Source organism: Dinoponera quadriceps, unplaced genomic scaffold (assembly GCF_001313825.1).
Source record: "Dinoponera quadriceps isolate SergipeBrazil2010 unplaced genomic scaffold, ASM131382v1 scaffold1658, whole genome shotgun sequence".
Lineage (NCBI taxonomy): Eukaryota > Metazoa > Arthropoda > Insecta > Hymenoptera > Formicidae > Dinoponera > Dinoponera quadriceps.
The window spans coordinates 1,044,644-1,069,363 of NW_014555920.1; the positions used below are offsets into that span (position 1 = coordinate 1,044,644).

General features: G+C 38.9%; 3 protein-coding genes across 3 annotated transcripts; all 3 read left to right on the forward strand.

The window, feature by feature from the left end:
- Positions 1-2,236: 2,236 nt before the first annotated feature.
- Positions 2,237-4,199, forward strand: LOC106745728 (venom serine protease 34-like). Its single transcript, XM_014621596.1, has 5 exons — positions 2,237-2,359; positions 2,496-2,706; positions 3,001-3,195; positions 3,266-3,417; positions 3,941-4,199. The coding sequence occupies exons 1-5, from the start codon at positions 2,306-2,308 to the stop codon at positions 4,151-4,153; spliced, it is 825 nt and encodes a 274-aa protein (XP_014477082.1). The 5' UTR covers positions 2,237-2,305; the 3' UTR covers positions 4,154-4,199.
- Positions 4,200-5,880: 1,681 nt separating this feature from the next.
- Positions 5,881-8,562, forward strand: LOC106745729 (venom serine protease-like). Its single transcript, XM_014621597.1, has 7 exons — positions 5,881-5,890; positions 6,470-6,681; positions 6,991-7,203; positions 7,391-7,589; positions 7,777-7,971; positions 8,042-8,190; positions 8,329-8,562. The coding sequence occupies exons 1-7, from the start codon at positions 5,881-5,883 to the stop codon at positions 8,560-8,562; spliced, it is 1,212 nt and encodes a 403-aa protein (XP_014477083.1).
- Positions 8,563-11,675: 3,113 nt separating this feature from the next.
- LOC106745758 (venom serine protease-like) lies at positions 11,676-15,797 on the forward strand. The gene is made up of 8 exons (XM_014621650.1): positions 11,676-11,835; positions 12,676-12,887; positions 13,203-13,427; positions 13,601-13,799; positions 13,987-14,181; positions 14,252-14,418; positions 14,950-15,103; positions 15,473-15,797. Exons 1-8 carry the CDS (start codon positions 11,823-11,825, stop codon positions 15,496-15,498), a joined length of 1,191 nt encoding a protein of 396 aa, XP_014477136.1. The 5' UTR covers positions 11,676-11,822; the 3' UTR covers positions 15,499-15,797.
- Positions 15,798-24,720: the final 8,923 nt, after the last annotated feature.

A 24,720-nucleotide genomic window follows, 5' to 3' on the forward strand; every position in this document is an offset into this window, starting at 1 on the left:
ACATCTGCGCGGAGAAGAATCGAAATATTAATCAATATGATCATTCATCACACACCCGCGAGACAGACGGTAAATATTCTATTTTTACGATATATCTACATGATAAGACGACAATATCGAGTGTTGCATAACGCATTCTAATACGTATTATTAACTAAACTGTGTTCATAAGGATAAATTAATTAAATTTAATTAAATTAAACTAATTTGACGACATAAGAAGTACAGAGAGGATAAATTATTTTAACAAGATAAGAAGATTATTGTAATATACATGATGTTATTGATGCACAAATTAGCGAAGAGAAGAATATTTGCGTGTAAGGCCACACTTTTCGGCCGAGTTAAAGCTGAATTTTTCTTCCTCAAGGAAGTGTTATCACGTATATTATAGTTTTCATTATGATATTTTATTTCTAAAGAGATCATGATAATTAACATGTTCAATATGCTGATCACTGATGATCGATATTGTAATAATATTACGCGTTTTATTAAGTTACGTATAAAATATGATTAACAGCATAAAAAAGTTACGCTCAACACGACCGGTTGTAGACCAAAGTGTTTGCGAATCTTGCAGCGCCGATTCGATAGCATCTCGAGCAAGAATTGCGTTTTCGTTCGGATCTCGTTTTCGGTTTCGCCGACAACGGCGAGGCCTCGTAAAAGCACCTCCGCATACCTGAGGTATTCGCGACGGGAGCGTCTCGTGAGATTCGCACTTATGCTATTCCGAAGACAGTAAATTCGCTCGCGAGCTGTAACAGCGAGATAAGGCAGTTCAGGTATTATCAGTTTCCGCTTCGCCTTATCTTCGCGTCAGGATAAAAGCAGCCGCTTCTTCCACGCGTGGTTGTTTGCCGGGGCGACATAAGTCAACTTATTAAGGCGTTCGGTCCGTAGTCATTTCGCTGGGAATCATTCGACGGGTGTACAATGAGAGCAGGTATTATATTGCGAATGCTTTTCACACCGATAGCGGAAAATACGCATGGTGTTCGATATTACACGAGAGCAACCATACGTGCAAATGATCGCGACGGTACATCGACGATCGATCGATCGGTATCTCCTTTGTAACTTTCGGCAAGTGGCGCACGGTTTCGAACACATTCCACGTAGGAATTTCGCAAACTTTCCGACACGATTTAAATGAATGGTTGAATTACTAAATTATTACGAAACGACACGAAGGTAGTAATTAAACTTCTGTTGAACGTCTCTTTCTCTCGACAAATTTGAAAGATTCAATTTAAAAGTAATCGTCTGCGCTTTGCCGTCTAAGGTTTCATTTCGATGCGCCTGTATATTCATTTTTCCGCGATCTTGAACGCAACTATAACCGAACTGAGCAAAGTTCGCCAAGTAGATCTTCCGTATTGATCTCGACAAACTTCGCGCAAAGCTTTGATAACCAGGCACTTGTTATAACGGTAAAGTTAAATTGCTGTTCCAGTAAAAATAGTTTAGCTTAAATTCTAAGAGGATCTATGTACGTGCACGACGGTGTAATGGTGAAAATATTATTTCCTCCTAGTTAAAGTGGTAACATTCGGTCTACTGCTGTCTCTTTTGTCGTTGAGCGAAAGTCAGTCACAATGTAACTATTTGCAACACTTGGAACCTGGGAAAACGTACTATGTGTATAATCAGGAGTATCCTAATCGATACGTGGGCGAGAGGTATTGTGCATGGCAAGCAACGAGTTTTTCCGCCATAAAGGTGAACTGTACTATTGAAATACCTCCGGTAAGTTGCATTAAACGTGTTGTATAAATATTTTGCTTGTGAAAGTTACGCACCACAGAGAAATGGAGATAATTGGGTGCATTTGAATATAATTTAACCGTCTTAGATTCAGTGTTTACATGGACAAACATAGTCATTAGATTAGAGTTACAAATTTTTTGTTAAAAACCAGCCCACTGAAATTTTTATGTTATTTTTCATGTTTATTTGGGGAACACGTTAAGAAGTACATAAATATATGTTAATTTAACACGCTCACGTTATTAACATATTACTTTTTCACATATTTACCTTGTTAAAGTAACACAAAAATTTCAGTGAACCGTTATTAACACACAATTTTTTATTGCGAAGTAGAACAAGAAAGGAATAAGTGACTTATCGCGTTATTTTATAGAGCACAAACTGTGCTCGAGAGAGCCTTTCGATTCAATCTTCTGGACGAAATATAAATACATATTGCGGTTACAACAATTTTAATTACGAGGGAGTAAACGTGACTATACTTTTCCATTCGACGTATTATTCACGAGGGGGTCGATTTTTGTGCCAAATGCGAACAGAGCAACAGTCTGACAACAATTGCAAGTGCGGCTGGAAGAATGCGGTAAGTATGAATGTATTTCCACAATAAGGACATGGACCCTTGCTCGTCCCTTTTTTTCAAGACATTAACGTGGCTAAGAGTCGGACGTTCAAAGTTCACTCGAAGAGTCCGCTTTTACTTTTCGTTATGTGTTTAGCCCAAGTATAAACCTGCCATAGTTGGTGGCGAAGAAACCGGTGTAAACGAATATCCCATGATGGCTGGACTCGTCGATAGTGAGAAGAAAGAATTGTATTGCGGCGCGACTATAATAAATAAGCAGTTTGTAGTGACAGCGGCTCATTGTATAAAAGGGAGAAATCTTAGTAAATTCGGCGTTCTTATTGGCGACCATGATCTTAAAACAGGTAAAATAAAATTTTAATTTTAATATAAAATATAATTTAATATAATTTACATCGAGCTAATCATTTCTCAAGAACCAAAGCGAGTGTTTACGATTTCGGTATTCTGGAGTCAAGTCATGCAATTGTATCTTACGTCTGACGTGTTCAAAGTGATAATAGTTTTCACCCTGTATATTCTTAATTTTCCTCTAGAATACATAACGCATCGCAAAATATTTTTTATAAAAATAAAATATAAAAAGAGAAATACGCAATTACTCAATATAATGGGATTTTGCATAATTTTCTTAATAGGCCGCGACACTTCGGCAGCCAAGCTGTACCTTATACAAGGTTGTGTAATGCATCCTAACTACACATATGTTATAAACGACATAGCTGTGTGTAAAATTAAAGGCACGATACAATATAGTACCAAAGTCGGTCCAGTTTGCCTACCATTTCAGCATAAATATGACTCGTTTAACGGTGCTATCTTGACAGCGTTGGGTTAGTATTTACCGGTCATTTTCATCGTCATCGCACACGACTGTCCGCTTTAATCCTTTTTAACGATTAGGCTGGGGTCTGCTGGAAGATGGCGGTTTTAAGGCGTCAGTGCTGCATGGAGTGGACTTGAACGCAATTAGCCTTCAGGAGTGCAAAAGAACTTATCCTTATATAACAAACAATCATCTTTGTACTTATACTCCAAACAAGGATGCTTGTCAGGTAAAGAAACACAATTTTTTGCATCGAGGGATTGTCTGTGAGTTAACTTCGTGATGGTCACTGATGTATCCCATCAAGTATTAAGTATTGAGTTGTTCGATAAACTTTTAGAAATATATGCGAAGGCCGATACTTTTTCATACTTTGGCATAACTTTATTCAATAATATATTGACTGTTTTTTCAAGGGTAACAATTTATCGGAAGAAACGTAAAAAATAAAACTGTGACTATGATGGTGTCGAACTTGAGTTTTTCGTAAAAATCCCTCTACGAATTTATCAAACAACTCAATACAATTGATTGCATTGTTTAAAGAGAATTGTTTACATGGCCAATAGAGAAGCAATGAAACGAGTTGAAAGACACATGCGTCTCGAAATAATTACATTTATTTTATCGTATTTTTAACGCATCCAAACTCTCGTACAATCAGTACAAATCGACGCGATGGTCAATGTGTTGAATATAGCGCACGAGGCTCGTGTAATCACGGCATTTTCTAATTTCCGAATCTTTTGTAGATGGACAGCGGCGGACCACTCTTATGGCGAAATCCTAGAACGGGTAATCTCGTACTAACAGGCATTATATCTGCCGGTACGGGTTGCGCTTCGAATATACCCTCTGTCAATATACGTGTTGGGGCGTATGTAGATTGGATAGAGAAAGTAACTGGTAAGAATCAGCGAGAAAAAGAAGTCAATAAGAGCCAACGCAAAATCTCACTTGCGTGAAATCCACTCAATCGTGAGAATGAAATAAAATAAAGAGTAGACTACATTAAAGAGTGGAACTCACGGATAAGCAACGTTTGTAAGAGTCTATTGTTATTACATATTTTTATTTTATTTTCACGATTGTGAGTGGTCTTCGCAAGTGAAATTTTGTGTTGCTATTATTGACCTTTTTCTTGTTGACTGTGCAACAGAGAACCTGGCCGTTTAGTTGATTTAAGAATTTGATTCCTGGTAAGAAGTTCGGCAGGCGCGAGTTGGTTAGAAACGCGACGATTGATCACCGCAGCAAGATCGCCGGCGTATAGATGTATCTCTCACTTTATTTCTTACGTTTTCTTTTTCGGTAGGCGAGAAATTTTGCAAAGTGGAATGATCATCGCACATTTGTGGACGAATGAAACAGTGAGGAATCGTTATATGAAACCGCAGGAGATGGATCTGCTACGGACTGATGCCACCGTTCATACGCTCTCCACACTTTCGTATGCGAATTTTAAAGAACATGCGCGAAAAATATGTATAAAGTAATTATATATAAAAAAATTATGTGTGTGTATTCTAATTAAGAATAGAAATATTATGTTGTACAGAAAAATTTATTTCTTCATAAATAATTAAATTTTGGTGCATTTTGACAAATTTGAAGGAAATAAAATTAAATTTCACATAGAAAGGACTTAGCGTGTTTTTGTGACAACGAAATAGTTACCTACGGACTTGGGGAGAAAACTGTGTGTATCGCAGCTCGAATTAATTTTCATGACATATCCGCAAGATAAGACGACAACGTCGTTCGACAATGTCGGATCTTGCGTAACGACTAGTAATAACAACTTTACTAGTAATATTAATACTACTATACTATTAGTAATAATAACGTTAATTGTTAACTAAACAGTGCTCACAAGGATAAACTAATTTAGCAAGATAAGAAAATTATTGTAATCCATGTGGTATTATTGTTGTATAAATTAATAATAAAATTTAAATCTGAAATTAAATTTGTAATTCGAGAATTATAAATCTATTTCGAGATTAATTTTGCATGAGAATAATTATAAATCGAATTCGACCCAGATTTGTAATTTTTCGTATCATTAGTAATTCAATCGGTTCTATACGAAAGCTTTTGTACGATTAATATTAATCAATGATAAAATATAGTTTTGAAGTGAAGTAAAGCAAAGTTTGTCGAAGATCGGATGAAAAATGTAGTTTCGCATTTAGGAGTGTAATTTGCGTATTTCGAGTTGTTTTCGCTTACAAACCGATCGGAGAATTATGGCTTCTCAGTATTCTGATTAAGATGACACCTAAGCTCACACAAGATCGGAATAAGTGTCTGCGAATCTCGCGGCGCTGATCCGACGATATCTCGAGCAAGAATTGCGTCTTTGGTTTGGATCTCGTTCTCGGTTTCGCCGACGACGGTGTGGCTTCATAAAAGCACCTCTGCACACCTGAGATATTCACGATGTACGTGTCTCGTGAGACTCGCATTTATGCTATTTCGAAGACAGTAAATCCACTCGCAAGCTATAACCGCGAGATAAGGCAGTTCGCGAGGTATTATCAGTTTCGGCTCCGTTTTATCGTCGCGTTAGAATAAAAGCAGGCGCTTCTCCTACAGCGCGGTTGTTTGACGGAACAAGTTACCTTCTTAAGGCGTCCGGTTCGGAATAAGTCAGGAATCATTTCTTCGGGAATCATTCGACGGATGTACGATGCGAGCAGGTATTATGTTGCAAATGCTTCTCACACCGACAGCGAAAAATATAAGCGCGAGGTGCTTCGATATCGTGTAAGAGTGACGATACGGACAGATGATCGCGACGGCGTAACGACGATCGGTATTCCTCTTGCAACTTTCGGCAAGTGACACGATTTCGAACACATTCCACGAAGAAATTCTGCAAACTTCTTGACATTACTTGAATGAATCGTTGAAATGCTAAATTACTATGAAACGACATGAAAGTAACGATTAAACGTCTGTTGAACGTCTCTCGACAGATTTGAAAGTTCAATTTAAAAATAATCGTCGGTGTTTTACCATCTAAAGTTCCACTTCAGCAGGTCTGTATATTTATTTTGCCGCAATCTTGAATGTAAGTATAACCGAGTTGAGCAAAATTCGCCAAGTAGATCTTGGTTCCATATTAATCTCAACAAACTTCGTGCAAAGCTTTGATAACCAGACTCTCTTTACAACGGTAAAGTTAGATTGCTGTTTCAATAAAAATAGTTTAGTTCAAATTTTAAAATGATCTATACGTATATGTCGGTAATGATGAGAACATTATTTCGTCGTAGTTAAAGTGGTAACGTTCGGTGTACTTCTACCTCTTCTGACGCTGAGTGTAGCCCAATCACCATGCAAATATTTGCAACATTTGGAATCTGGGAAATCGTACTATGTGTATAATCAGGAGTATCCTAATCAATACATGCACGAAAATCATTGTACATGGCAAACAATAAGTCTTTCTGTCATAAAAATCAAATGTAATATTGAAATACCTGCGGTAAGTTGTGTTAAATATTTTGTAAAAATATTCCGCTTGTGTGAATTACGTAGACAGATTGTTTGAAGCCTGGATGTATCCCAGCGTAACTTATTCATCTAATTTAAGGGATTGCAAGATTGTTACGCGTCGGTTTTTAAACATTTCATCCCGAGAAATTGTACTTAAGAGTAATTTTCTAAACTAGTTCATGAAAACTTTCCTTTCAAGATCTTGTAACATTTTAAGACAAGTGTTTACGTCGATCATCAAGTCATCATTAGAAATAGATCACAAAGTGATTAAATGGTTCATAGCGTTATTTTATAGAGCCAAAATTGTGCTCAAGATAGCCTTTCGATCCGTTCTCCTGGACGAAACATAGATAAGTATTGCGGTTACAATAATTTCACGTACGAGGGAGAAAACGTGACTATATATTTCGATTCGTCGTATTATACGCAAGGAGGGCGATTTTTGTGTCAAATGCAAACGGAGAAACCGTTTGACGAGAACAATTGCCAATGCGGCTGGAAGAATCCGGTAAGTATAAATGTATTACGATAATAAAAACATCAGTCCATGTTCGTCGCTTTTTTTCCATTAATTATCTGAAACTTTTACTTTGTGATCTTTTGTACTCCACAAAATCATCTAAAGACATTAACGCGAATAGGAGTCGGACGTACGACATTCACTTGCCTGTTGTTACTTTTCGTTGTCGGTTTAGACCAGAATAGTTGGCGGCGAAGAAACCGGTATAAATGAATATCCCATGATGGCTGGTCTCGTCGATAGCGGGAAGAGAGAATTGTATTGCGGCGCGACTATAATAAGTGAAAATTATGTAGTGACAGCGGCTCATTGCGTAGAAGAGAAAAATCTTAGTAAAATTGGCGTTCTTGTCGGTGATCATGATGTTACTACAGGTAAAACAAAGTTTTAATTTACATCGAGATAATAATTCAAGGTAGTAATAGTTCCTGCCCCATTCTAGATATTTTTAATTTTTCTTTAAAATACATATTACATCCTAAAATATTTTATGTAAAAGTAAACTATAAAAGAAGAAATATGGAATGACTATAACGAGATTTCGCATTAATTTGCAAACAGGTGACGACACTTCGGCGGCCAAGCTGTATCTTATGCAAGGTTGTACAATACACCCCTATTATAAAGATATTTTGAACGACATAGCTGTTTGTCAGATTGTCGGCAAAATACAATATAGTGCTAGAGTCGGCCCAGTTTGCTTGCCATTTCAGCATCGATGTGACTCGTTTGGTGGTTCTATCGTGAAGGCGTTAGGTTAGTATTTGCCGAATATTTTTACTGTCATTGCACGTGACTCTGTACTTTAATCTTTCTTAATGATCAGGCTGGGGTCTATTAGAATTTGGCGGTACTAAGGCAACAACGTTGCAGGGAGTGAATTTGAACGTAATCAGCCTTCAGAAATGCAAGAATTATTATAACGTAACAAACTATCACATTTGTACTTTCACTCCGGAAAAGGACGCTTGTCAGGTAAAGGGATAAGATTTCGTTTGCATCGATTTTTCTGTAGGTTGAATTTCATGATGGTCGTCGACGTGCGGTAATCGACGCGGTGGACATAACGCACGAGGTATCACGCGATCATTCTAATTTTCGAATCTTTCGTAGATGGACAGCGGCGGGCCACTCTTGTGGAAAAATCCTACTACACATAATATCGTACTGACCGGCATTATATCGGCCGGTATGGGTTGCGGGTCGGGCATACCTTCTGTCAATACGCGTGCTGGGGCGTATGTAGATTGGATAGAGTCGGTAACTGGTAAGAATCAACAAGGAAAAGTCAATAAGAGCCAAATCTCATTTGCACGAAACCTACTGAATTGTGAAAATAAAATATAATAAAGAGTGGTACGGATGAGCAACGTTCTGCAGGGATCCGCGCGCGTTTCGTGTTACGTATTTTCTTTTATTTTCACGATTATATGGGTTTCGCAACTGAAATTTTGCGTTGGCTCTTATTGAGTTTTTTCCCTTGTTGATTGTATATTAAAGAGTCCTCGTTTAATTGATTTAAGAATTTGATTGCCGATAAGTAGTTCGGCAGGCAAGAATTGATTAGAAACGCGAGAATTTTATCACCGCGACAAGATCGCTCACGTATGTCTCACTTCCTTTCTTCTTCTTTTCTGGTAGGCGCGCAATTTTGCAAAGTGGAGTGATCGTCGCACGATTATGGAAAAGTGAGATGGTGAGGAATCGTTACACGGATCTACGGGAGATGGGCCTATTACAGGCTCGTGCCACGTTCGCACATGCACCACACTTTCGCGTGCGAATTTTAAGGAATACGCACAGAAAATATGTATGAATTTTCACTGTACACTGACGCTGAAAAGTAAATTCTAAAGAAGGAAAGGCCATGTACATACGCCTCTGACTCCCCGAAAAGAAATTTATTATTCTTAAGCAAAAACTCGAAAAAATCGTAAGGAAGAAATAAAGATAATAGTCTTATCAGATGTCTAATTTAACTTTTCAAAAAAATGTTACACAGAAGAAATGTTGAGCAAAAGTCGTTGCTTCAAGTGTTGTAAAAAATTGTTACCGACAGTCTGTTTCTTCTACAGTAGTAGTAAAATCAACAAATTGCGCCGAGTAGAAATGAGATAATATATTGTACATAAGTGTTATGTTGGACGCTTAAGGTTATGCGAAAAAAGGAAAATCAAGCTAGGGTACCAACTGCATTGTAAAATATTGTTCACTGTTAGAATTAAGCTTAGAAGCCTAGTTTAAAAAACTAATGTGCCTGAAAGTCAGGTGTCAATGTGTGCGAAATTACCGGTATTGCAGGCTGAAAAAAAGCATTATATAGTTTCGGTGGCTACCATCAACGGCGTTGCTGCGTGTGTTTGACTTCATGTTAATATATGTGTACACACATGAATGCATTGCTCATATGAACGTAATAACAAAAGGCCTAGTTAGATAAAGACCGACTATCAATTATTTTCGTTCTCTGTTTCTCCTGCAGAAGCATATATGTCATATGTCTAATAACATTGATAACGTCATAACATAATGTTACCAATGATTTTATTACCGACACTCCTATCGGAGTTCGTCAGCCACTTCGATGTTACGTATATTATGGATTTCCAGTATTTTTAATGAATATCAGAACACAAATTGTATTAATTTGAAACGCGCTTCGGGTTCATTCGCGGCGGTTGTTCGGGCGTTCTCTTCGTGTATGTTCGACGCGATAACGAGTATCGGTTTACTTGTCGTGTTCATCCGTATCTGTTCGGCGGGTTCCGCTTTACGCGAATTATCGGCACGAATTGCGATTATTCGGCGGTATTGCGCTGCCGCGGTAACTACGCGGCGAGCGCGCCGGCGGAACTTCGCGGTATAGGTTGTTAGATTTGCGCGGCCCGGAATGGTGCATAAAATATGCACCGTTACAAAGTTATGTATTATTTGGGAAAATTCGCTATAGTGATAAGCCGGACTCTGTATAAAGAGAAATTATTTCTGAAGATTTCTTAGCAACGATGAATACCAATCTAGGACACTTTGTATATTTACAGTTCCATATTTTAATGTTACGTTGATTACTTATTTGATACATTACATTATGTTTTTCTTATCAGATCCATTGAATTTGTAAACGTTCAATAATATATTATTACAACACATTATGGAAGTAAATTTCACCTACATCTTTACAGTTGTACTCTTAAAACGTATCGGAAAAGAAAAAATACTCCGTCGCAATAATGTTGATATTCCTTACTATACCACAACCATTACGATACACAATTACAGTTTCTTATCAACATACTACTCAATAATTATTTAGTATTTATGTATTTTATCTTGTCCAATTACATTATTTTTTCTTATCGGCAAGGTAGAGTACTTACAAGCTTATTTACTTCGCAGTAATTCCTTAAATTTTATTACGGCATGATAAATGAGACGTCGATTTGATCACTTCAATGTAATTTCAATTGTCCCGACGTCGATTTTAGATCGATTCGATGCTTCATTTTACAATCAAAGTTACTGGCGTTGGCAGCCTATCGATTTATTGCTTCTAGGAACGCTATTTGTCGTAACGTTAGTAACGTAGGAACGTTACGCAACGTAGGAACGTTATTGTGCACGTAAAGAAAAGAGCTATTCAAATAATTCCAAACAAAAAAGAAGCAGTGAGTGAAGTTTCTAGTGAGTTGGGAGGAAGCTGAATATGGCCTGCTGGACCATTCAGACCGACTTGGAAGATTGTTTTTTGCACGTTTACTTGCTGCTTTGCAATGCGTTCATCAATTAAAAGCTTCCCACAAGTTACCTGCACGTTATCATGACATGTAATGTTTACCTCGTGAACGCTTTCCCGAATCAAAATTTTAGTTCTAGCACCATAAGGACATATTTTATAGCATAAATCATTATAGCAGTTGAACTCACTGCTTGTCATTCGATGGTTTGGCAGCGGCGAGCGCCGTTCAAAAGTGGAGAGTGATCGTCAATCATGATCGTAATTACGGAAGGATCATTTTTTTTCTCTGTACATGCATAGTGATCGCTCACAGAGAATTGTGTCGGCCTTTTCCGAACGTTTCAAGCTAACTTCCAGCGAATTACGCGGCCGCTCATATCAGACTTAGAATATTCTTCTATACAGTTTATCGTACGATTGAACGCATGCTTGCCGAATGCTCGCCGAAAACCTTATTTTCGACTAGGATATGTATGAAGTTAGGTAATAAATGGGTATCTGAATACTCTGAAATAGAGATAATCCGGTATGTACTAAACAGCATTGATAAGAAGCCATTACCGGTATCGATAACTGTCCATCGATTTACCGTTTCTACGAACACTATTTATTATGCAATAGGAACGAAATTGAACTGCAGATATTTTTAAGATATCAGAAACAAGTGGCACGTTATCACGAAAACACACGAAATAGCGAAACAGTCGAGAAACAATTGCGCTTTTGTGCGGTTCGTCAAGGAAACGTTCAACACAATATATTTCATATTGCGAATCATTTGGTTGATCATTCGCAAAAGTTACTTGCTGTTGCAGGCGGGTGTGTCTCAACGTTGTACCAACGTTGGAAGTTTCCGAAAAGTCCCAAAAAGATGAAGTGCACGTGTAAGCCTCGACGTTCAAAGCCACATTATTAAATTGATCATTCGCGAAATAGTTTATTTCGTATCTTACGTTTTTATCGAAAATCATTTAATGTTTTCAATGTTTGATCCGTTTATCGTGCCAATCGGAGCACTCTTGTGCACTTTATGTGCGCATCGAATCTTGCGAAATATCGGATAACGAGCTGCGCGACATTAAAATATTATTCCATATTTCCAATTTAAATGCTTGAGTTAACGAATAATTTAAAATAATTTTGTGCATTAATACCATCTCATGTATATTCTGTCCGATCTCTTACTGGTGTACACGCACTTTTTCATAAAAATATTTCATATAAATATTTTTTAAAAATATTTAATATACTTCATTATAGGTTTGTGTATATATCGATAGAAAAACATTGAGATGCAATCGTAAATTATAAAATGAACACTTATTATAATACTTATTATGCCTTATCCAGATATATTTATATTGGATAATTAAAAATAATTATATAATGTTATTCTCAAACGTCTGTTGAACATCTCTCGACAGATTTGAAAGTTCAATTTAAAAATAATCGTCGATGTTTTATCATCTAAAGATTCGCTTCAGCAGGTCTATATATTTATTTTTCCGCAATCTTGAATATAAGTATAACCGAGCTGAGCAAAATTCGCCAAGTAGATCTTGGTTCCATATTAATCTCAACAAACTTCGTGCAAAGCTTTGATAACCAGACTCTCTTTACAACGGTAAAGTTAGATTGCTGTTTCAATAAAAATAGTTTAGTTCAAATTTTAAAATGATCTATACGTATATGTCGGTAATGATGAGAACATTATTTCGTCGTAGTTAAAGTGGTAACGTTCGGTGTACTTCTACCTCTTCTGACGCTGAGTGTAGCCCAATCACCATGCAAATATTTGCAATATTTGGAAGCTGGAAAATCGTACTATGTGTATAATCAAGAGTATCCTAATCAATACATGCATGAAAATCATTGTAAATGGCAAACAATAAGTGTTTCTATCACAAAAATCAAATGTAAGATTGAAATACCTGCGGTGAGTTGTGTTAGATATGTTGTAAACATATTCCGCTTGTGTGAATGACATACAGACTGATTGTCTGGAGTCTGCTAACTGGATGCATCTCAACGTAATTTAATCATCTAATTTAAGGGATTACAGGATCTTTACGCGTCGTTTTTTAAACATTTCATCCCGAGAAGTTGTACTTAAGAGCAATTTTTTTAACTAGTTAATGAAAACTTGCGTTTCAAGATCTTGTAACCTTTTAAGTCCAGTGTTTACGTCGATCATCAAATCATTAGAAATAGATCACAAAGGGAATAAATGGTTCATAGCATTATTTTATAGAGCCAAAATTGTGCTCAAGACAGCCTTTCGATCCGTTCTTCCGGAGAAGACATAAATAAGTATTGCGGTTACAATAATTTCACGTACGAGGGAGTAAATGTGACTATATATTTCGATTCGTCGTATTATACGCAAGGAGGACGATTTTTGTGTCAAATGCAAACGGAAAAACCTTTTGACGAGAACAATTGTCAATGCGGCTGGGAGAATCCGGCAAAAATAAAGGTATTACGATAATAAAAATCAGTCCATGTTCGTCGCTTTTTTTCCATTAATTATCTGAAACTTTTACTTTGTGATCTTTTGTACTCCACAAAATCATCTAAAGACATTAACGCGAATAGGAGCCGGACGTATGACATTCACTTGTCTGTTGTTACTTTTCGTTGTCGGTTTAGACCAGAATAGTTGGCGGCGAAGAAACCGGTGTAAACGAATATCCCATGATTGCTGGTCTCGTCGATAGCGGGAAGAGAGAATTGTTTTGCGGCGCGACTATAATAAGTGAAAATTATGTAGTGACAGCGGCTCATTGCGTAGAAGAGAAAAATCTTAGTAAAATTGGCGTTATTATCGGTGATCATGATATTACTACAGGTAAAACAAAGTTTTAATTTACATCGAGATAATAATTCAAGGTAGTAATAGTTCTTACCACATCCTATATATTCTTAAATTTTCTTTAAAATATGTATTACATCTTAAAATATTTTATATAAAAGTAAATTATAAAAGAAGATATACGGAATGACTATAACGAGATTGCGAATTAATTCGCAAATAGGTAACGATACTTCGGCGGCCAAGCTGTACCGTATACAAGATTGTACAATACATCCTAATTACAGCAATATTATGAACGACATAGCTGTGTGTAAAATTGAAGGCACGATAGAATATAGTATCAAAGTCGGTCCAGTTTGCCTGCCATTTCAACATCGATGTGACTCGTTTGGTGGTTCTATCGTGACGGTGTTGGGTTAGTATTTACCGATTATTTTTATTGTCATTGCACGTGAGCGTGTACTTTAATCTTTCTTAACAATCAGGCTGGGGTCTATTAGAATTTGGCGGTACTAAGGCAACAACGCTGCAGGAAGTGGATTTGAATGTAATCAACCTTCAGAAATGCAAGAATTATTATAATACAAATAACAAACTATATGTAACAAACTATCACATTTGTACTTTCACCCCAGGAAAAGACGCTTGTCAGGTAAAGGGATAAGATTCATTTTGCATTTGGGAAGGTTCTGTTGGTTACCACGTTGTGTTTTATGATGGTCATCGACGTATCCCATCAAGTATAAAATATTACGTTGTTCGATAAGTTTGTAGGGATTTTTGCGAAGGGTTCAAAGCCGATACTTGTTTATGGTTGGTTATAACTTTATTCAACGATGTATTGACTGTTTTCTGAGGGCATTCAAAAGAAACACAAAAATAAAACTGTGCCTCACTATGATGATATCGAATTTGAGTTTTCCGCAAAATCTCAACGAATTTATTAAAGAATTCAATATAATTGATAGCGTTTAAAAAGAATTGTTTGTACGACCAACGGTGAAGCAGTAAAACGATCTGAAGAAGACGTGTGTCTCGAAATAATTACATATATTTTGCCATATTCTTAACGATTCAAGCTCTCATACAATCAATGTAAATCAGCGCGGTAGTCGACGCGGAGGATATAGTGCACGAGGTATCACGCAATCATGGCATATTCTAATTTTTGAATCTTTTGTAGATGGACAGCGGCGGGCCACTTTTGTGGCGAAATCCTACTACGCATGATGTGATACTGATCGGCATTATATCGGCCGGTACGGGTTGCGCTTCGGACGCACCTTCTATCAATACGCGTGTTGGAGCATATCTAGATTGGATAGAGTCGGTAACTGGTAAGAATCAACGAGGAAAAAAGATAAGCTAATAAGAGTCAAATCTCATTTGCACGAAACCTACTGAATAGTGAAAATGAAATATGATAAAGAGTAGAACGGATGGGCAATGTTTGTAGGAATCTGCATGCGTTTGGTGTTACGTATTTTTACGATTAAGTGGGTTTTTCAATTGAAATTTTGCGTTAGCTGTTATTGAGTTTTTTCCTTATTGATTGTATATTAAAGAGCCCTCGTTTAATTGATTTAAGAATTTTATTGCCGATGAGAAGTTCGGCAAGCGCGAATTGATTAGAAATGCGAAAATTTTATCACCGCGACAAGATCGTTTGCGTATGTCTCACTTTCTTTCTTCTTCTTTTCCGGTAGGCGCGCAGTTTTGCAAAGTGGAGTGATCGTCGCACGATTATGGAGAAGTGAGATGGTGAGGAATCATTACACGGATTTATGGGAGATGGGCCTATTACAGGCTCGTGCCGTGTTCGTACGCCCGCCACACTTCTGCGTGCGAATTTTAAGAGACATGTGTGAAAAACATGTGTCATTTTTTTACTGTACACGGAGGATGGAGAAAATTATAAAGAAATAAAGACTCCAAGTACGCGCGTCCCCGTATCTCTAAAAAAGCTTATTCTTAAGTAACTAACTAGTTCTTAAGTAACTAACTAAGTTAACTAACAAATTATTACAAGGAAGTGAAGATAATTAGCTTAACAGATATATAATTTAATTTTCAAAAAATTTTATTTTATACAGAGAAATGGTCAACAGAAGTCGTTACTTCATATATTGTAGAAAAATGTTATTTAGGATGTTTCTGTTACAAAAGTAATGAAATTAACAAATTTCGTCAGTTGGTAGCGAGAAAAAATTTTGTATGTAAAATGACAAAAATGGTAAAACAAAGAAAAATAATTCGAAGTAAAAAGACAAAAATTATTCATGTTTTTCTCCAATAAAAGTGATACATAAAAGTTATGTTCTAATTAAAAATGAAAAAATTGTACAGAAAAATTTAGTTCTTCATAAAAATAATTGAATTTTTTATTACACATCAAAAAAATTGAAGAACATAAAATTAAGTCTTACACAAAAAGTGTGTTTTGCGCACACTTGTACAATACCATTATGAAAAGTTGGTTTAGAATATGATATCAAAATTTTACAATTCATCGTTTATCGTGTATCGTTTTACAATTCATTAAATTTCATTTATTTCATTCATTTTGTAGTTGGAATTTCTATGCCAGATTGTCGACCTGACTCGACTTTTTTTTCTATTTGACTCGATCGCAGTTTATGCAACAAAATTTGCGTATCCCTGAGATCTGGTTCCTTTTATCCGATTTTTTCAATGTATTTTAACAATTGAACTTTTCGTATTCCACGCGATCTGTCTGACATATTTTAGCGAATTCGCCGATTGCACCATAATTTCGAATTTCCATTCGCATTTTTAACATCGAGACGTAGCGCGAAGACGTATTGACAGTGATGATGTTACTTCGAATTCCATCGTCGGTCGCAAAGTCGCATCCGTAGAATGTCGAGGAATTCAATTCAAAGCCCTCCTTGCCTGCGCGTTTGCACAAAGTACACCGGTGTCGTATCGTTTAGTATTATGATGCGGCAATATTGAAGGATCTGAGCTGAAAATAAAACTTCGCTGGCTTCTATTCGGCGTTTTATTCGCAGCGGAGAAGCCGAAGTCAGACAAATGCCGTAAGACCGCCGTTTCTTTTGTGCGACCGGAATTCAATATGACCCGAGACGCTTTCAACGTGGTTCTCTGGGGTTGCGCGCGATATTAATTGTTCGCACATGTCTGGGATACTTCGTGCAAAGTCATTGTTCTTCAACGTGATTAACAATTGTTGCTTATAAAAACAAAAATTCCTCACGACGTATTATCTTCATCATTCTTCAACGTGACTAACAATTGTTGTGTTTGTGAAAACGAAATTTTTTCTCACGACGTATTACTGTCAGCGCCTGTGAACTTTATGAAAACATTCCTCCGTGCGGTACGAAGTACGAGCGAGCTCTCGAAAAAACTGGCGGAGGTTGCGGTTACGCCCCACTTGGTCGCACGAAGGTTAATAAAATCGTTACACTCGATATTTGACTTTCAAAGCGGTAACTTGCATTGCCCGTCGAAGATATATTAAATCCTCTGCGTCGCACAGGGAGCGCTTATTAAAATTGAACGTTCGTTTTTCGCGGGTCGTGAGGAGTGAATTATAAAATGTTGAATTTTATTTTCGGGGGTACGCGATCGCCCGGAATTAATACACGAAATGGATTTATTTTGCGTGATCTGACCGTGTTTATTACACGACGGAGCTTCGGTACGAATCGAACGAGCCAACTTCGAAGTCTTCGAACGTGACTGTAAAACGAGAGGTTTGCGAAGAGATAAGTTCGCGAATTATAATTGAATGATAATAATAGCGAGATTATGATACAGTTGCTCATATATAGGCCCTTGGCTAATTTTGTCGCGCGGCTTCTCGCCGGCGCCGAAACTATACCTGAGACGAGTTGCGGAAGGTAACAAAGATGGTAATGGGAAGTTTGATGGGTTGGTTAATGAACGAGAGAAGTTGTTTGACGGTGTTTTGGATACTCCACCGTTACCTAATTTAGCCGGGGACGATTATGACTCGTTAAAAATAGTCACGCGCGTATAACGCGTATAACGTGAGATCCTTAGGAAAACCTGCGGTAAACGAGGCTCGCGTTATACTTATGTCTCATTATTACAACGACTTTCATTATTATCGCCTTTAATATGATTCATAGACGGATCTTTTCTTCACAGTGCACATAACGTTTCAGTCGTCGGCGTTTATGCTCTGAAGGAAGACGATATATCAGCATTTTGGAAGCAACATAAGCATGACGAATGACAACGTTATAAATACTTTTTCCTGCCTCACCCTCCTACGACATCGCCCTTCGCTTTTGCGTTCGGTATAATTCATCCGGATGAGCGTACTTTTTTTCACAGTCTCTCTTTGGAAAGTTCTCTCTCTCTCTCTCTCTCTCTCTCTCTTGGACTACCACGGCGGGAGAGGGGNGGGCGATATCATAATAGCAAGCGCAAAACAAGGAGAATCCCTGCCGATTTCAGAGCTCTAACTAAATCTTCACTATATCGAGGAGTGGAAGAAACGTGATAACAATAAGATATTATCGTGGCCGCGGCAAAAACGAGGTCGCGATAAGGGGACAGCAATGCTCCCGACGAATTTAGGAGACGGCACGAGCGCCGGAGGATACCACGGATCTGTTACGTGACGCGCCGAATACGATTCGCGTGATCTTCGAGGGACGCGCTCGGCGTATCGACATATCGATCTGGATCGGACGATTCTTTCCTGCGGGAGAATTTTCGAGGGAGGGGGGGGGGAGCAGGGGCGAGGAACATTTCGGGCAACGTGAATGTAAACGCCGGATGCAAAACGGCCGTGACTTTGAGAGAAAGCTCATACTCGTATATTTTTATTCATACGAGCTTTCGTGAGCTTAGCCGGCTGCCATTTCCCTCCGCAGCTGCACTATTCACGTGGCGCAGGTGCCGCGATATCCGAGGACACTTGTCGTGAGTAAGTGTTTCGTCAACTTGACCCACCTGCGCACCCCAGCCTATAATTGAAACACGAGTCGCTGACGCCCACGGAAAATAATTAGATCGGCTTTGGCGGGCGCAAGAATCGTTCGCGCAGAAGTTCGCTTCCTTATTCGCGTGAGAGAGGCTCCCCAGAGCTCGAACCGCAGAGTCGAAATTTTAGTCCTATATTAAGTCCATTTAGTCCTACATTAAGTCCTCAAGTGGAGAAAACGGATGTAACTTCCCATTTATAGCATGAAAGAAGCATAATAGAAAGCTTAATGGAAATTTAACGTAGAACCAAGTGGACTTAAACATAGAACTAAAATTTTGACTCGGGGAAGACACTCTTATTATCGACATCGAACGAACGCATTTCATGTTTTTCCACTCATAGACTCGTCCCGCGAGTCGCGCCTCACGTTTTTCGCGAGGGAGTCCCGGCGAGTTATATTTCGTTTGTTGGCGTTCGCGGAATTGCGAATACCAATTTAACTCTTGGATTCCACGGTTTCGTCGGTCGAGAAAATCGCGGCGCAGTTGTCCGCGTTTGCAAGTCTTTCTGATAGCAGGAGCGATGTTTGCCCGACGGGACGCTTCACGGCCCCTTTTTGCGCGCTCGCGGGAAAATTGCTTCTCTATGAAACCATTAATAATCGCGAGTGCATCGAGCGTCGATGAAATGGGATTGCTAATAATGTTGCCGTTCACGTGCATCCGTATGCCCGGCAAATTCGTGAAAGGGCACCGTCGAAATGATGAGAAAAAAAGGACAACCGCTCTGAACATGCGCAACATAATAAATGAAGCGTTGCGTTTAAATGCTATTCGAATCCGCTTTCGATCATTCCCTTTCTGGCCGTTCGCGCGTAATTCCGATCGGACTCGCTCGCGTAATAATTTGCAAATTAGAGACGGTTGCGCTGCGCACCGCCCTGACGCCGTTTGGCAAACAAATCCAATTAATATAACGATGAGTGCAGGAGAAGAAGGGAAATAGATAGATAGAGAGAGAGAGAGAGAGAGCTTCTTGACTCTTCCACAATTACGATAAAATGCCAAATAATATTCGATCTCGCCGCTTTGCTCGTACTTCTCTCTAATCGATCGATCGGATTTCCGCCAATTTGTTCGACGGCTGTTCTAAAGCCCGCAGATTGGACGACAATCATATGAATTAACAATTAACGCGGCACAGAAGTAAATATATACAGCGTACATATTCTGTGCCAATTAACACCGATGTGACGTTCAACTTCTCTCTCTTTCTTTCCAAAAAAAAAAAATTATTTCAATACGTGCTCAAATATGCAACGTTATACATCGATACGTGCATGGATATTACGAAAACCGGGACGATTGTTTGTGCGTCAACAATCGTACATGCAGAGCTATTTTTAGAATCATAAGCAAAACATAGCAACATTATGTAAAGTTAAAAAAATTCACGCAATATTCAAGCTGCATATTTCGAACGCGAGGAACCCGGGAAAACGTTTGCAGCAACGAGAGAGAGAGAGAGAGGGCAGAGGAAGGAAGGAAAGAAAATAAGATAGCCTCGACAGCTTTATCGGCGTACTATGTATGAAATATTAAATAACCAACGGAATGTCGTTTTCGCCGCTCACTCGTTTCAATTTTACCGGTTTTCCAAAGTTTCTCAACGTCAAATAATTGCATTGCACGATCGAGCGAGCGAAATGCGTACAATTGCGAGCGGATCGTATTACCGCCTCGGGAAACAAGATGTAAACCAACGCGGTCGCCTACTCCGTCGGAAATTGCACCGCTGAACTTAACTCATCGCGGCTAATCTATACATCGGCGAACCAGCGGAACACGTCACACAAGTGCGTTCATGTCGGAATTCACGGATTTGGACCGATTAACTGTGAACATCGTTGCGAGATTTCGCAGAACGAGCAGGCGAGCGGCGGAAAACCGGAAACGCGGTCCTCGCGGGATCCTCGGGATCGAGATCGAGCTTCGTGGCGAGGCACGAACGATACGTTTCGGGGAACTTTCCAACTTATAGCCCGCGCTGATCGGATTAATTTCCGGAGCAAATTTAATCTGCGTTTGGCAACTAATTACGAGCCGCGCCCCCGAAGATAGCACGTAGGCAACTGGTCGTCTGGCAATTTAACTTCATTCGTGTTCGCGACTGCGACGGGTATTTCGTGAGAAATTATATAATTCGAACAGTTTTCATCCCCTCGGACTCTTCATCCATGTATCTCTTGCTGAGAATGAGCGTGGTAGATTTCTTTCTCGTCAAGTTGCCGAAAAATATATCGGGCGAAGTAATAATTATTTCTCGAATATCTTCGAAAATTAAATCGATGCTCAGCATGAGCGGGAAAATATGCTTAATTTCGATCCCGCATATTCATCCTTACGAGTTTGTAACACTGATTGTTGCGAGGAATACTGTCGAGGCCGCGGTGGCCGAATTGGTACGACGTCTCGCCCGATTATATTCGATTCTACCATATTGATTTAAATCTAATTAAACCAATCGCATCGAACGGTTCAGCTAATAGGCTAATGCGATTCCGTTTATCAATTTAGTTAATTGTCGATTAGATTTAAACTATGATGGGTGATTAAACTGTGATGGAAGCGGGCATCAGTGAAAGAGGTCCATGTTCAACTTATGGTTGAGGCAGTAATTTTTACAACATGATATTAGAATTAAAAAAAAATTGCCTACAACTGCAATCGGGTAAGGGTTTCCAAGAAATTGTAATTTATAACGATGTTACTTAAGCCTTGATTCAAAAGTCGGTTCATTCGTGGGAGGCTGTCGGCGCGTTCGTTCGTCCGGAAATTCGTGCTTTGGCTCCTCGTGTTGCCCACATATTCCTTCGTTAATAAAATATTTTTAAATCAAGCAAGAATATATAAAAAGTAAATTATTTTTACTTTTCGAAAATATTCAAGACGGCGATAGTTATTGCTTCATCTCGTATATACACACCGTAAAATTTATATCGCTTGAAAATTTATTACGCGATGAGATTTATTACGCGAGGAGATAACATTTTAAAAGTTCGAATCCGATACGTAATCGCCGTAAGTAACGCGAGTTTCGTGCCGGTCCGCAATTCACCGAAGATCGCGAAGGCATTTGAATTCTTCGCGCGGAAGTTCTTGAATCGCACCGGTGTCTATCGTCGATACGAGTGGTTCCCCGGGGCGCACTTGCGGAAATTTCCCGGCCGCTATTACTGTCCGGTATTTTAGGAAATACGGGAGCTAGATGGTCGATAAGGAAAGAAGCGATAATATTCAGCGTATGATACGCGTAACGTACGACCTCGTAAAGTTAACTTCGTCGTTCACCGCGAACCGGAGGATTCTTATTGCATTTATTTACGCGAGGATATCCCCGAGTCGAAATTACAGTTCCGCATTAAGTCTATTTACCCACGATCATTCTGTTACATGCCTTTATATTATGTTAGTATTGTGTCTTTATTTCAGTTTTTCATTGTTCATATTAACGAAACCCTCGTGAATTGAGTGGAGAAAAACGGAAATAACTTCCTACTTGTAGCATCAAAGAAGCATAATAAAAGACCTTTGAAGACTTGATTAACTGAAGTAGACTTAAAATAGGACTAAAATTTCGAGGATCTCGGCGATCTCGCAATATTGCGATAGCTACTGCTGCCGGTGCTGCTACACTGATGCGGAGAGAGGATTTAGAGTTGAAATTTTAATCGGACGTTCTTGATTCGCCACTTCGCGCGGAGATTACGATATCGACTTACGCTAAATTACACCACCGCGTGCGCAACACGATCTAAGTTTCCTCGAGGATCCTCCGGCAACTTTGATAGTAAAATTAATGACACACGAGAGCGGGTGTACGGGCGCGCGCTCTTTAATGCTCGACGGATGTTGCGGCAAGTTTTGAAAATGATGCTCCCCGTGAAATTCCCAGCGCGCGGAATAAATATGTGGGGTAACGTCTATAATTTGCATTTTTCGTCGGCCGCGTGAAAATGAAAAAGAAGAAAAACGAGAGAGGGACGAGCGAACGACAAATATGTGCTCGTTTCTTTCATCGGCCGTCGGTTTTAACTCTGGCTTTTAACTTTCGGGTTTTTAACTTTGAGTTTATAATGTTTGCCGAGGGGAATTATGAAACGAGCGAAAGCGTCGGACACGGTAATGCGCCGACGTCACTTTGGAATTCCAGAGATCGCAGCTGGGAGAGCGTGCTCGAAATAAATGTACTCGTGGTTGCAAATGTAAGTTTCACGGTAGTCCCCGGAAGAAATACGGCGAGGAAGATTAATGGGTGAGAGGGAGAGAGTGGGGGAGGGAGTTACATTTACGGAGGATCGTTTCGACACAACGCGGATGGTTTGAGAGACGCATTATAAAATTCGTTTGCCGTCTCGCCTCGCTGAGCTCTCTCGCTACCCGGCTTACGAACGCGTCTTTATCCCTATTTGTATTTTTCTTCCTCCTCTCTGCGCGGCTTCTCGTTTGTATTCTCAGACTCTCGTCGCGCGCGATAGGCGTCCTTATAAATCTTATGCACAGCTAGTGGAAGCTCCGGCACCGCAAGACGCATCGTAGTGATTTCTCTCGTCGCCCGAGCGTTTCTTTTTATTTTTATAACAGTTTCGCGAGACGTACATTGTTCGTGCTTGAGATAATAAATGACCGTGTAACCAGCGCGTATTTTTAACATCCTTACCTTTAACATCTCGCGATGTTTCCGCCGGGGAGAAGGAGTAAGTTCTCAACTCGAACTTCGCATTTCTTCTCCTTCGTAATATCGCAATACCGTTGTTCTACCGCGAGGTTCCCTTCCCCTTCGTTTCTTGATTATCTTTCAGAGATATGTAGATTCGCGTAGCTAAGGAGATTACGCGGAAACTTACATCGTCCGGCGTGACGTACACTGAAAAAAGATTTAGTAATAATTACCAAGTCTGGGTGATAGTTGCCAAATGATTCAGTGAAATGGTTTCAACTGAATGTATAGTAAGCATGACCGAATAATTTGGCGGACAAATAATTTTAGCAAGGCTTGTTATTTAATCATAGTTATTTAATAATAGTTACCAAATACTTGAGTAAAAACGTCGAACTATTTGATAATTACTATTAATTATGCGGTATTATTTACCCGATAATTTGATTAGTTCAACTTAATGAAAAATTGCGTGCTGTTATTTACTTTGTAATTATTACCAAATAGTCGGTAAATATTATGATTACTTGGTACTAATTACCAGATATTATACTGAAACGTTCAACCAAAATGCATTTGTCAACTATTACCAGAATTTCTTCGATGGAAGAAAGCCGGCACTACAGATGACCAATTTCTAAAACGCTTTAAATTCTTATATTTATAATAAGCTATATTTCTATATGTATCTACATGTATTTTTTAAACATATTTTATCGAAAAATGTATCACACTGGCCAGGCCGGTCACCGAGATTTGACTTTTTAATAATGCCATGGGGAACGCCGGTGACTCTCTCGGTGAAACAAATTCCCCACGCATGATGCGCAGCGGTGATATAATTTAATTTAATTTAGACGCATCGCACGAAATAACGACATTTTATCGTTATACGCTTGCGTTGGTGAAAATTTCAACAAATTAAAAATATTTCAACATACTTAAAAAATGTGGCGTAAAAAGTGGAACGTGCAAAACTCGGCCAACGTATTGATTGATGAATTCGAAATTCGGTATCGGTATAACGCGCCGACTTGATTTTTTCAATTAAACGCACGCGATTCGTGCGCGCCACGCTCCAATTAAACGTTGTAGCGACTTCACCGTCATATCGGAACGCGAAGTATGTTTCTAATATTCTGCTGTTCCGATGCTACGCTGAAATATTGGTGACCGCGAGATCAAAGCAATACAGTTCCGGTCCATCGAATTTCAACGCGCACCGATGAATACCGCCGGTTCGTACGACGAAAGGAAGAGCCTCTCACGCGAAAATTATGCGTCGAGTAA

What these genes read in the sequence shown, in the direction of transcription:
- LOC106745728 (XM_014621596.1), top strand. Translation starts at nt 2,306, where the DNA reads ATGCGAACAGAGCAACAGTCTGACAACAATTGCAAGTGCGGCTGGAAG. An exon ending in CGACCATGATCTTAAAACAG is followed by an intron (nt 2,707 to 3,000) that starts GTAAAATAAAAT and finishes TTTTCTTAATAG; the next exon opens with GCCGCGACACTTCGGCAGCC. An exon ending in TGCTATCTTGACAGCGTTGG is followed by an intron (nt 3,196 to 3,265) that starts GTTAGTATTTAC and finishes TTTAACGATTAG; the next exon opens with GCTGGGGTCTGCTGGAAGAT.
- LOC106745729 (XM_014621597.1), top strand. An exon ending in GTAATATTGAAATACCTGCG is followed by an intron (nt 6,682 to 6,990) that starts GTAAGTTGTGTT and finishes GTTATTTTATAG; the next exon opens with AGCCAAAATTGTGCTCAAGA. An exon ending in AATGCGGCTGGAAGAATCCG is followed by an intron (nt 7,204 to 7,390) that starts GTAAGTATAAAT and finishes TTGTCGGTTTAG; the next exon opens with ACCAGAATAGTTGGCGGCGA.
- LOC106745758 (XM_014621650.1), top strand. An exon ending in GTAAGATTGAAATACCTGCG is followed by an intron (nt 12,888 to 13,202) that starts GTGAGTTGTGTT and finishes ATTATTTTATAG; the next exon opens with AGCCAAAATTGTGCTCAAGA. An exon ending in TGATCATGATATTACTACAG is followed by an intron (nt 13,800 to 13,986) that starts GTAAAACAAAGT and finishes ATTCGCAAATAG; the next exon opens with GTAACGATACTTCGGCGGCC.